The sequence below is a fragment of the Dermacentor andersoni genome, chromosome 1, assembly GCF_023375885.2.
Source record: "Dermacentor andersoni chromosome 1, qqDerAnde1_hic_scaffold, whole genome shotgun sequence".
NCBI classification, from domain to species: Eukaryota; Metazoa; Arthropoda; class Arachnida; order Ixodida; family Ixodidae; genus Dermacentor; species Dermacentor andersoni.
The window spans coordinates 25,654,294-25,667,161 of NC_092814.1; the positions used below are offsets into that span (position 1 = coordinate 25,654,294).

A 12,868-nucleotide genomic window follows, 5' to 3' on the forward strand; every position below is an offset into this window, starting at 1 on the left:
CCTGTCGGGAATGCTATGTCATGCTGATAACGCGCATACCGTTCGTTACTGGGAAGTACCGGGCTCGCAGCGTTAAAGAAAGGAAATGCGGACAGGGCAGATGACATTTATTGTTGTGTGGCAAGATACGACTCAAAGGGTGTAAACTTTTCTTAGAGCTCGTTGTTCGACGTTTACGGCCCGTTCCGCTAAGAACGCTAGTGTGAGCGTGGGCACAACGCTGAGGCCAGCAGCTGGGCAGAACCAAACCGGATCAAGGCGACGGTGCGTCCACTTCGCTCAGCGCACCTGCTGCCGTTCTTCCTTGTCCGCTTACGAAGCGCCATGTTAACGGTACGCATCCAACTGTAGCTCAAAAGTATAGCTACTATTCACTTAGCTTCTCGCGTTGGCCTCAAGCGTCCGCATATTTCTCGCAATAACATACCTACATATGCACTATACGTGGCCTGTTCTACAGAGCACTTTTTTAGACTACGCAAGATTTTTTTACGAAATAGCTATGGACGTAGTGAACGGGCCGTTTTTGCAGCGGAGTTTCTAGGTGAAGCGGACATTTCAAAACGTGCGTTTCAAAACAGTAATTAACAAGAATGTCTTAATTTTTTTTTTATTAGAGCCTCGCGTCAGCTGTATATATGGCAAATTCGGAGGCAGTCACATTTTAGTGCCCCCCCCCCCCACCCCATTTCTGACAAAAAAAAAAAAAGATTTCATAGCACCAGGGCCGTAGCCAGGCGGGCCTTTGGAGTCTGTGATGTGTCAATCTGTGATGGCCCAACATATTTATTTGCCTTGTTTGATGCATTATATAGTGACTTTTTCTTAGATATGTAGATTTATTGGATACTTATACGTGTATTTAAATATCTTGTTGCTAGGTTTTGTGTATACGTGCAGTGAACTTTGTTTCCAGTGGTACTTTTTTGCCCTTTATCAAGCTGTACCTTAGCATTTGTGTATTCCGTTGTATCTTCGCATTTCTAATGTACGAGGGCGAGTCAAATGAAAATGAGCCAGCCCACCCCGCGCAATAACGGTTCGGTTCATCATCTGCGAGCCATGCGCGTAGTACACAGGCATCTCTCATTTACCACAGTGACACGCACGTGTGAGGATAAATGTTCTTGCGGACCGCTCAAGCCAGTGGGGCCCTGGACTAGGGGCGCCACCCACTCGCTTTCTGCACTTTTTTGAATAAACGTTCTGATATATATATATGTATATATAATGCTCTCATACACTTTGTTGAACATGGTTGCGCGACATAATGGACGCGCTCCAAAAGTTGAACAGCGTGGTGTCGTGAGGTTTTTGACAGCTGAAGGTGTTTCCCCAAACGAAATTAGTCGCCGTATGACTGCCGTGTACGTTGAACATTGTACTTCATTGGCCACTGTGAAGCGTTGGAGCAAACGGTTCAAAGAAGGACGTGAAAGTTGCAAAGACGATCCAAGACCGGGCCAAAGCCACCGTACAATCACCCCCAACATAATTGCAAAGGTTCATGAGCCGATTAAACCCGCCGTGGTTGCCCAGTGGCTGTGGTGTTGGGATGCTGAGCACGATGTCGCGGTATCGAATCCCGGCCGCGGCGGCGGCATTTCGATGGGGGCGAAATGCGAAACGCCCGTGTGCAAAAGTCGTCATTTGCGCCGAAAAGGAGTTGTCGACTTTTTTTCTTTTTTTTCGATGGTCAGGGGCCACTACTGATCGAATTTGATAAACCTGGAGAGACTGTCAATCGTTTCCGATATCGTGAAACGTCGGATCGGCTGCATGTCGCAATCAGGAACAAACGAGGTGGAAAACTGACGAATGGGGTCATCTTGCTCCAGGACAATGCCCATTCCCACGTCGTTGATGTGGTTAACACAAAACTGGCAAAGTTCAAGTGGGAAACGCTGCAACATCGCCCATACAGCTCATACTAGTCGCCTCGCGACTTCCACAATTTGGGGCAACTGTAAAAACAGCTCAAGGGAACCAGATTCGTGTCGGACGATGACGTGAAGGAGTCGGTTACCGACGTTTTGAAGCAGCAACCCAAGAAGCTTTATGAGACGGGAATCACGCGACTCGTTAGTCAGTGAGACAAATATTTCAATGCTCACGGAGATTACTTTTAAATAAAGTGCCCAGTTTGTCATATATTCACATTGGCTCACTTTCATTTGACTCGCCCTTGTATATTTTGCAGAACTCCTGCTTTTTATATGTGCTCTCTGTTGCGTCTAAAATTTCGGTGCAATTACTCACAATACACCGGTGACAGCTCCTCCTGCGCAATACATTGGAACGAAGGACAGCATCGTTGAGATTTTTCCCTGGCTGTTGCATGTACAAAAATTTAAACAAGGTTCTTGCATGACAAAGTTTCATTAAAATATTTCTCCTCAACTTGTTCATATCACGGCCTTGACATTTTTTCAATCAGCGGCATGCACTGCTTTGCTGGTTTCGAACTGATATAGTTCGAAAAGTTCGTGCGATATTTGCTTTACCTATTAAATAGACAAAAAAAAAATGGAAGCTTTGATATCAGTTATTTCAGGCACAATTTTTGGGACATACGAGTACATTCTTTTATGAAAAATACATAATTTACTTGTCTTGACAGTGCGTCGTAGCTTTCAAAAATTCGCTTGCACCATCTTTGGCAATTGCAATGCAGTTATTATTCATGCATTCGATCCCTCGCGTGATACACACCGCTACTGCTCACTCTCACCGAGATGAAAGTTGCAGATTCGGCGCGATGCGCACGAAGGGAGAAGCGGCCTTTTTGGAGTCATTACTATGGGTATATGGGGCGCGCCATTTGTTCCTTCTGGCGGTGAACCACTCGGCGTGCATTGTCTGTTGCAGGATCCTCGACCATCTCTTTGCCCGATTTTCTCATGTTCGGGTTTACCTTATGATAAATAATTAAATAAAATATACCATTTTATGATAGGAATAGTAATTTTGACTTGCGTGTATTCGCGTTTAATTACTATTCAGAGGTTATTCTTCAAGCAGCAAACAATTAGTTGCGCTTAGTTTTGAGCAACAAAACCAACTTTACGTGCCTTTACCAGCCAAGCTTAGTCGTGTTAGGCCTACGAGCCATAAAACCCACAATCGAATTCGAAATCAGCGGCGTCTAATAAATCAATCTTCATAACACACGCTAGTTGAGAGAAAGCGATAACCGCAGTCACTTCTCCTAGCTTGCGAACTGCACGCGTTATCGCGAATCAAACCCAGATTGGTGCTAGGTTAGAGCCGTCGCTTCGGTGGGTGCCGCCATGTTTGCTGACGCAAAGATTTTGGGGCCGCTATTTGGGCTACCGCTAAATCGGTGAAATAGCGTTCCCAACGCAAAACCCAAACGCAGTTTGCGTCTCGCGCATGCGCAGTGGCTTCGACGCTATTTCTTTGGGGCCCCAAAACGTTTGGGGCCCCTATTCTAAAACTCTCTAATGTTTACGGACGCCAAGAAATAGCGTTGTCGAACATGGCGGCACCCGTGGCTCTCGCTTCAGCGTGAATTCTCGTGATGGCTGCGCTTTCACTCGCGTTGATCGCCAGTAACTATTGTAATGAGCATTCGCTTTCTCTAAACTCACCTGAAAGGTTAGTTATGAGCGCATAGGACGTCCATTTTCTGAGATCGTTCGGCGATTCTGGCGCCCGTAGGCCTAACGAGACGCGTCCATATGGCAACAGCAGGATGGTTGCTAATGGACCGTCTTGGTTTCGATACGTTTGGCACGAGGCACCAGACGGCGCCTTGTTTTGTGTTTCGGTTTGTTTCTGTTTGTTTCCGTAAGGTAAACTAAAAGACTTGAATGGACACGCACCGTAACGTCCCGCAAAGCAGCTTACGTTTAACGTACGTAAGGCGACAAACGCTATTCTCGAAGTGTCTGATACTGTGTTCACTATCACGATTGGCGACATTTCTTCATACGCAGAGTTCTAACGTAGGAGCTTCTTATGAATACAGGGCTGGTTATATCGTGTTATTATCGTCTTAGCTCGTTGTCCGTCTAATATGTGCGAGAATATAACCAGTACTGCTGTGCGTTTGCCTATCCTTTTTAGGAACTGGGGCAGCAAAACCGATATTGAAGACCGCTTATCCGAACTAAAAGTCAATACAGGTTTAGTTTTAAAGTATGTACCGCCTTTTCTTTTGTTTAGTTGGAAAACGTATTATTATTATTATTATTATTATTATTATTATTATTATTATTATTATTATTATTATTATTGTTGTTGTTGATGTTATTATTATTATTATTATTATTATTATTATTATTATGGCGTTGATAGAGCTTTTCTGTCTAGCTGGATTTCTGGAAGAGGCGGAAATTACCTGCATGAGAGAACACGAGGTCCAGGTGATTAAAATTTACTAGTCAATTTCTTAAATTGCTCACTTTAGTACACGTGTTGAAGTCGCTAAATTGTAGGTGAGAAGCAGTCAAGTACTGTATTCAAGAAAAATTTTGAGACTAGCCCCACATCTTGGATATCCATATTCAACATTGCTAAATAACGCATTGTATCGTCTCGAACTGCTAGAGGAAGCAGTTGGGGAACTATTAACTGTAATTCCCCTGTATTTCGTATTTCGTGGTACGTTGTTTTATTCCCATACCCGAGGTTGTTGTATTTTTCCGAAGCCACAGCACACATGTTATATGTGTGCTTAAAGGAAGAAAATGTGCACAAGTTTTTACAATCAGCACTAAGAAAGCAGAGGGCCCGTATTCACAAAAAAGTTCGTACGCTGCAGTTGTTCGTATAAGAGGGAATTCCAGCTAATCCTGATGCTGGACACGTTGCTATCGAAGACGGTCAGCCAATTGTAAAGAGCACTTACGAAGGAAAAACTTTGTGAATACAGTTCCAGATCTATAAAGGCGACGAAAACGGTCTTAGGATTTCAGCCAAGGAGACATGGCTTCACTATAATCCATTGGTCCAATTTCGCGAATCGTATAGTGTGTCTTGAAGTAATTCACTAAAAAGTTATTTGGTGAATGTTTGAATTAGCCGCTTAGAAACTGATTTATCGTGTAAGTAATGTGCGCTCTTCAGGTGAACGAGCCAAATGGCGCGATATAACTATCTGAGAATTTTATGAACTCGAAAGAAAGAAAGATACGTGTTGAGTTGTTAAAGATAAAGACGGATTGCACGCGAATGGTGCCGAGTTTAAACTCTCACTTATGCATGTCCCTTTCGACACTGTTCTTTATATTTAGTACAAATAATTAACGAGTTGAATTTGTAAGCAGTGAGGGCGACTGGCATTGGCGCTATTCTTGTGTACTAGTGGCTTAAATAACAACCTCGTATCTAAACTTTTCGGGGATAAAATATGTGTCAACACTTTATTATGTAGTTAGATAATTTACCTCATTTGAATTGTTGATTTAATGTGCTGTTGATTTAATTTAATTGCTAATTTAATGGGTCAACGACGGCAGTTTAGGGAGCGCTAAGGTGCGCTTATTCAGTCTCGTGTTTCCGACGAGGTGGCCTCTACGTGGCGACACCGTCACCTTCGAGGTCGGCCGAATAATAAGGCTCGCGCGAAAGGCCGCTCTTCTGCAAAGAGGGCAAGAAAATTGAAGAAACTGCCATCTTCTGAGAAATCAGAAATCCGCCTGAATTAGCATGTGACGCTGCCATGGTGCGATGTCTGGGTGTATGAAAATGCCGAAATGGTCACTGCCGCATTGGTACGTTCAGTGTTTGATATGTGTGTTGTTTTGACTGTCGTGTTATGCTGCTGTTGTGCGTGCATTCACTGCAACATTCGCTCTTTTCCATGTACAAAGTACGTGCCGCAGTGTGTACAAGTATGTGACACTTCCTGTCCACGAGGCAAGCAGTATCTGGTCCAGTGTTTAACGCCGTTATGTCGTCTTTGTCATGCCAATAAAAGATAAAAATAAAATGCGTTCCTTTACGCGCTTCCTACTGTTTTCTGATTGACGCCGCTTTCCGTAATCAGTGATCGTTTATGAGGCTTCAAAGGGATAATTGATTGCAAAGAATGCAAAAAAATATGGCCGATTAGGATTTATAGCTGATTAGCACGTCCGGCTAATCCCACTTGTGTTATATTTTGTTGTTTCATTGTGCGTAGTGTCAACTATGAGAGCATGTACGTCACCAAATGGTGACTGTGTGCGCTATAACATAAGGCTATTCCAATCTCTTTCTATTCCATTTCCGTCACTAGCACTCCGCTATTGGTCAAAAATCTTCGGGCCGCGGCCACTTTATCTTTCTGTCATGCGCGTCACAAAAATCTGTGAAAACTCTTTATCTCAGAATGGCGTGTACGCACTGATCATGCCTTATGAGTGTCCTGCGCCTTTGTTGTCACTCACAAGAGCGCACATTCGGTCTAGTTGGTACAGATACGCGATGGAAATAAACAGCGCAACTTTTACGCCGACCGTAGGACAGCGCTTGTGTGTGCCTTCCTGTTCTACCGGTCTGCGTAAAAGTTGCGCTATTTACTTCCATCGCGTTTGTTGTCACTAGCACTCCGCCATTGGTCAAACATTTTCGGTCCGGGCCCGCTTGGCTTCTTTGTCAGCCAATGTCACGAAATCGCGAAAACTCGCACGTCAAAGTGATATGTATGCACTGAAGATGCATCAATGTGTCGAACAAAAAGTAATTTTTTTAATATACACTTTAAGAAAAGTGTACACCCTTTGGAGTGCCCCTTCTGCCACGCAACGATAATCGTCATCTGCCTTGATGCGTTTCCTTTCTTTAACGCTGCGAGCCCAGTACTTTCCAGTAACGAACGGCATGCGAGTTATCAGCATGATAGCATTCCCGACAGGAAAGTAGCGCGCGCGGCGTCTTCTAGAAAGGAAACGCATCAAGGCAGATGACGATTATCGTTGTGTGGCAGAAGGGGCACTCCAAAGGGTGTAAACTTTTCTTAGAGTGTACACTCTAACTCAAAATTACACCCTTTAGGTTGTATCTTGCCACACAACAATAAACGTCCGCATTTCATTTCTTTAACGCTGTGAGCCCGGTACTTCCCAGTAACGAAAGGCATGCGCGTTATCAGCATGACATAGCATTCCCGACAGGAAAGTAGCGGGTGCGGCGTTTTCAAGAAAGGAAACGCAAGGAAGGCAGATGACGTTTTGTCGTTGTGTGGAAAATATACACCCCAAAGGGTGTACCTTTGTCTACACTCTAAAACAGTTTGCACCCTTTGGGGTGTATATTTGTCCCACAACAATAATCATCTGCCTTGCTTGCGTTTCCTTTCTTGAAAACTCGGCGCTCGCTACTTTCCTGTCGAGAATGCTGCGTCACACTGATAACGCGCATGCCGTTCGTGACTGGGATGTACCGGGCTCGCAGCGTTAAAGAAAGGAAACGCGGGCAAGACAGATGACGATTATTGTTGTGGGACAAAAATACACCCGAAAGGGTGCAACTGTTTTTAGAGTGTAAGAGTGTAGCCGCAAACTGGCCCGTTCTGAAAGGAATAGAAGACGGGTGCCCGCCGATCGCTCTGGATTTATCCACTCGGAGGCTGCCGGCAAAAATTGATTTCTTTGTGTGTAATAAAAGTTTTGTGTTGCAGTATCACCATAGAGTAACAAAGTAAAGAGTGGACACTCCCATAGGCGCCTGTGGCCGACTTTGACTCACAGTGCACCTAGCGCAATCGGCGAAACGCACCAGCCTACAAGATGGTCGCGCACGCCGCCGAATTTCGGAGGCCCTAATTTCAGTTTCGTTTCTTATTTATTTTTGGATGACCCATAATGTTGCTTAAATCGAGTGATTTCATGCAGGCGCTTGTGCCGCTTTTTATATGTTGTAACGACGAGCGCGCAAAGGTGTTTCATTTCATGCTAGTTTCATTTAAATTCATATTTGCTGTTTCAAGCTGTAACTTAGGGCAACACTCATGCGAACTACATAGGAAGTAGAACTTTATCGCTTATGATATTGTACGTCTAGTAACTCACGCCAAGAGCTGTTCCATGTTTCTTAAACATAAACAAACTTGCTGCACAGTGAAGAACACGAGAATAGCAGACAATAATTTATTGCAGCAATATTGTAAGATGCAGATACATGAAAACGGGAAGAAACAGCGAAATGCAAGTAATACGGGTGTCACACGGCGGACTTTTAAACGCGATCACGCCGAATCAGATTTGAATTTCTCGGTCGCGATTGGTTCTCTTGCGCAAGCTTCTGCGTTGGAGCCAATAGCAGTCGAGAATTTCAATCCGGATCGGACTTGATCGCGATCGAAAGTGGTCGTGTGACAACGCTATAATGAATAGTCGGAAATTAATGGCGTGATGGCAATAACATTGCACAAGCAAAACACATAGAAGACGTGTTGCAACTATCCAGATAATAATAATAAAAAAAAAAACTGTGCATACACGCCAGCAATTAATTTGCTTAAAATTGGATTGTTCTAGAAGGAAAGAAATATGACGTTTTTTCTTCTACTTCTGCGAAGGAGGATGAATTAGGGTAGCAAAATTATGTGAATGGTAGCGTGCCGAAATAAAATGGCTGCTAAAATAATTGAGCACGCACCAACATCTTCATCTCGAATGTGTAAGCCAGTGTTTCCGTCATTAAACAGCTGCAATTAAGCACTTCGTGTTGGGGGTCTTCACCTGCTGTCTTCGAAGCCTTGCAATCGTCTTCTGATACTTGGAATTTTTCCCTTGAGTATGCGTGATGTCCTTTGGCTGTGCAGTGTATTTTGAGGAAATGGTGGAGATTCCTGCAATACGTAGAATGACAGACAGAAGGTAAGCAATACTGGAGGCTTCAAAGCTATTCAATGTAGACGCTACGTTCCTTCGTATAAGCAATATTGGAGCCTGCAAAGCTTTATAATGGAGATGCTGCGTTCCTTCATGCAAAGCGTATTTTATTTTATTTATTTATTTATTTTTTTGCTTAAGGAAGCACTCTTATAAAAGCTAAAAAACGAGGAACTTTCTACGGTAACGACCCCATACACAATTAAAACATGAAAACACCTATTTTCAGCCCAATGCAGAACAGCTAACAACGCTCGAGCGCACATAGCCTGCTATAGAGGTGAGAGAGAGCGCATTATTGCCATACTGCAAATATTGCACGTGTACCGCTTTAGAAATAACTAGAAATTTTTTTTGGAAAAGTAGAGCACCATACTTTTTCAGCAGTCGCCGCGCGTATCATAAAGCTCTCTGCCCCGAACGGTATGTGTTCATAGGCCACATTTCTTAGCGAACCATTTTATTTTATTTTCTAACTTCGTCATTGTATCGAACGTGCCTCGCAGTTCGGACGCTGCCGTATCGCTGTTATCGCTAGCATCACCGCTCATTGCTGCGCATAAAAAAAGAACACGAAATGGAAGTCAGCGTAGCAAATGGGCAGCAGCTGTTCATGGCTGCAAAGCCGCCGTCACTCGTTCATGCGGCTAACAGTGACATAACGAAATTCGAAGAGAATAAGTCGTTAACAACGCGCAAAAGAACTTGCTGTGGCCTTACCATGAAACGGCGACGAAGCAGACGCTGACAGAAGAACCCAACAACGATGTTCAGGTGCGTTTTACCGAAAGAGCCCGACGGCGCGGCCTGACTAGGACTAGGCTTCGCACGTGTTTGGTCGTGCCCAGTGTTCGTGCTGCCTGTCAAGCTGCTAGCCGCAGCCGCAGCCGCATTTTTCTTGATGTGCTCTGCCACCTCGCGGAATCGGCGAATCTCCGTAGCTCGGCCGCGAAACGGCTCGAGTGTCCACTCTTGTCGTTTAGTATGTTACTCTAGGGTATGACGTTATCGAGCCCTCCCGGCACGTATACCATATCACTCTGCCAAGTCTTCTTCGCTGAGGATCCCTTCTAGCGCCAATTTTAGGGCCCCGATGCACACTGCCGCCATCGTCGACGAGCCACCGCAAGCTAAGGACAAGTGGCCCTATGGAAGACGCCGGCAGTACCCGGTTATCTACATTGACTGCGGTATAGTTGGGCCGCACCGAAACCCTCTCCGTTTCTGTGTGCTCCTTGCCTCTCGTCAGCCTATTCGATAAGAAAAGCCTGTCACGGTAGGCAATGCTGTTCGCTTTGAAATCATACAAGTCACCTCCTATAAACGAGCAGAGCGTTTGAATGGGCAGTTAAAACAACGCTGCGGGTCGCCGCCTGTGCTTGCGTCGGCGGTTACGTGAATTTGACGTCAGAAGAGTGGAATAAAAATCAGTATGCAACAGCTTTACGTTATAGCGCCCTATATCAGCACAAGTTGAGAACTCTTGGCGTAGTATGTTTTGATTTCAGCTGACTGGTTTTTGGTATTTGTTTCAGGACGCTTAACCGGAACAACCTGACGACGCTGGGAAAGGACTTATTCGAGAACATGAAGAAGCTGCGGGTTGTGTAAGTGAAATTTGGTCAAGCTATGGTTCTTGAGCAGCACAGTATACCTGCTCGATTGAAATAGTTTAAGCAAATACATTTTAAAGCAAATAACCTTGTTTGGCTCTTTCGTGGTTGGTGGTCGATGGCCGGCCGTTGGACTCGGCAAGAAAAACGTTCGTTTTTTTGCTTGCTCGCGCTGTTCGCTTGCAATCATCCTCGATGGTTCCTGTTTGCTTTCTTTATTTTTTTCTTTTTCTTTTCTTTGAGTGGCCCGTAATTATAGAGCAATTGACTAAATTTATGGACGCGGTGCTCTGTTGGCACTGGAGTTGAGGCTAGTGCGACCTGTGACTCCTCTGTTAGAACGGGAAATTGCCCACAAGTGGGTTAACAATTGTATGCATATATGTGTGTGGAGAAAGCTTTACGAAAGCTGATTTTCGTGGGCGGTCCCCTCTAGGGCGGTGGCCCGGTCAACATTGGTCGTAGACGCTGAACTTCAGCCGCAGGAGAGATCGCCTATACTGTGTCGCGGGATTTATCCAGTATTATGACGCTCTCGTTCCTCGGACGCTACCCACGTCACACGTTTTCCCGTGGCATCTGGTTAACCTTTATGCCCTTTCCTTGCTGCTCTGTTTCTTAGTTGCACGCTCTTAATTTGGTAGAAGAGTTGCTTTTATGTGGCATCATTTTCTTTTAGACCTTCGTGGGCATTTATGGGGAAGAGATAACAGGTTGTATCCACTTTCCTCTCTTGCGAAGCGCAGCCTTGTAGGGAGCTCTGCCATCAAGGGGTGACAATAGGCGTGGTATATTTCTTGCGTAAGGTCCCAATTGGTTTTCCAAGCGCCTTCTCATGCATTGCTGTCGGCTCATTCCTCCATAGCCATTCACCTCTGTATATGTGGGAGAACCCAGCTGCTTCAATGCTTGGTTTCGTGTTTTTAGTAATTTCTGCGTGATTCGCTGAATACTTGCGAGAGTTAGTACGTGTATTCTTTTTGGACAAGAGCAGCTGCTATACTTCGTGTCAGTATAGTGCACAAATGTGCCTTTAGGTATCATTGGCATTGTAAAAATGCGTGTGCCCATCTACGGAGATGCTGCGTGTTTGGCAGCCAGATTTATCGCGATGTAGCAACGCAAAAAAAAAAGAAGAAAACACATGGAAAAGAAGGGACGAACACTAGCAATTTTCCGTCCGCTGTCTTTTTTTTTTTTTGCGGTACTGCATCACGAACATACTCCAACTTTAGCTATGTCGTGGTCGTGTTCTTGGTCGCTTCTCCTTTCGCTTTGGCCACATGGGCTTTGATCTGTGCCGTGTACAGCTACTCAAGATAGTCGTCTCCATCTTGGGGACGTTCGCAGTCGTACTTGTTTATGTAAATGCGCAGTCGCGGGGTTTATGTTACCGACAGCACTTATTCCTGGTTCTGACGTTTCGGGGTGCTGGTCCACTGTCACTGATGTCTATGCCCTTGTTCCATCTTTAGAGTCCCTCAGCGTAACCAAGCTTCGCAGTTGTTTTAGGCGCAGCCTACGTTGGCGTGAGTCGGTAGATGCGCGATTATCTTGGCCGCCAAGTTCTCTGTGTATTTGAAAGTGCTGTTTACGTACATTTATTCCAATTCTGTGATAATGACGTCTTTGCTTTTCTTTTAATGTAAGTTCGTGGTTGTTGTGTCCGTACATTATCAGGGAAGTACTCAGGGATTGAAGTACTTGGTTGATATCTCGGTACTTCGAAATGGATTGTCCATTTAGCGCGGCTTGCGCCTCTCATACTCTTTACCGCTTTTTCGCAGCCCGTAATTGCACTGACTATAACGTCGCTGTATTTCCTTCTTTTCATCTTTCTTGAAATATGGCGCTCGTTGCGTCCGACTCGCGCCCAGTTGTCGACGAGTGAGGCTCAATACGCCGAAGGAAGCGAAAATGGTGGGTTTACCTATGTTCGTTTTTCTGTCCACAAGGCCCGGCACAGGTTATGCTATAGCCCTCTACACATATCATGTGACGCACGAGCTGCCTTGAATGGAGCTCGCCTGGTGGTAGCAGAGATCGCCTGTGAAGGCACTCTCACAGCGAGAGTGGCGCTGGCGCAGGCGACTGTCGGAAAACCCGCTGTCATGCGACTGCCGGCTGTCCTGGCTGGCCTCGTGGCTGCGGCGTCACCCGCGGCTGGGCCTCTTCACTCGCTGCAGCATGCCGCCCTCGCTCAAGGGCAAGGCGGTCGCCGAACTGCACGAGGACGACATGACCTGCGACACCGGTAAGGACCGCGCATGGAGCAGCGAGCAATAAACATGTTTGCGCCAATAAAGAAAGGAGGCTGGGGCAGGAACTAAAAGAATAGACAAAGCTTTTGATGGCCGTCATCTTAGACGCGAGGAGACATCTGCAAAGCCACAAAAAAGACTTGCTGAAACG

At 45.3% G+C, this 12,868-nt stretch overlaps 1 protein-coding gene and 1 long non-coding RNA gene across 2 annotated transcripts in view; one reads left to right on the plus strand and one right to left on the minus strand.

Moving 5' to 3' along the window:
• Positions 1-12,868, plus strand: part of sli (slit guidance ligand) — a 434,906-nt gene that overhangs the window by 263,812 nt on the left and 158,226 nt on the right. Inside the window, exons 7-8 of the mRNA XM_050192987.2 lie at positions 10,379-10,450; positions 12,544-12,710. Coding sequence (XP_050048944.1) covers positions 10,379-10,450; positions 12,544-12,710 — 239 coding nt within the window. The remainder of the gene's footprint in view (positions 1-10,378; positions 10,451-12,543; positions 12,711-12,868) is intronic.
• Positions 8,083-9,626, minus strand: LOC140215199 (uncharacterized). Its single transcript, XR_011892141.1, has 2 exons — positions 9,564-9,626; positions 8,083-8,800 (listed from the first exon to the last, which is right to left on the minus strand). It is a non-coding gene; the product is annotated as an uncharacterized lncRNA (long non-coding RNA).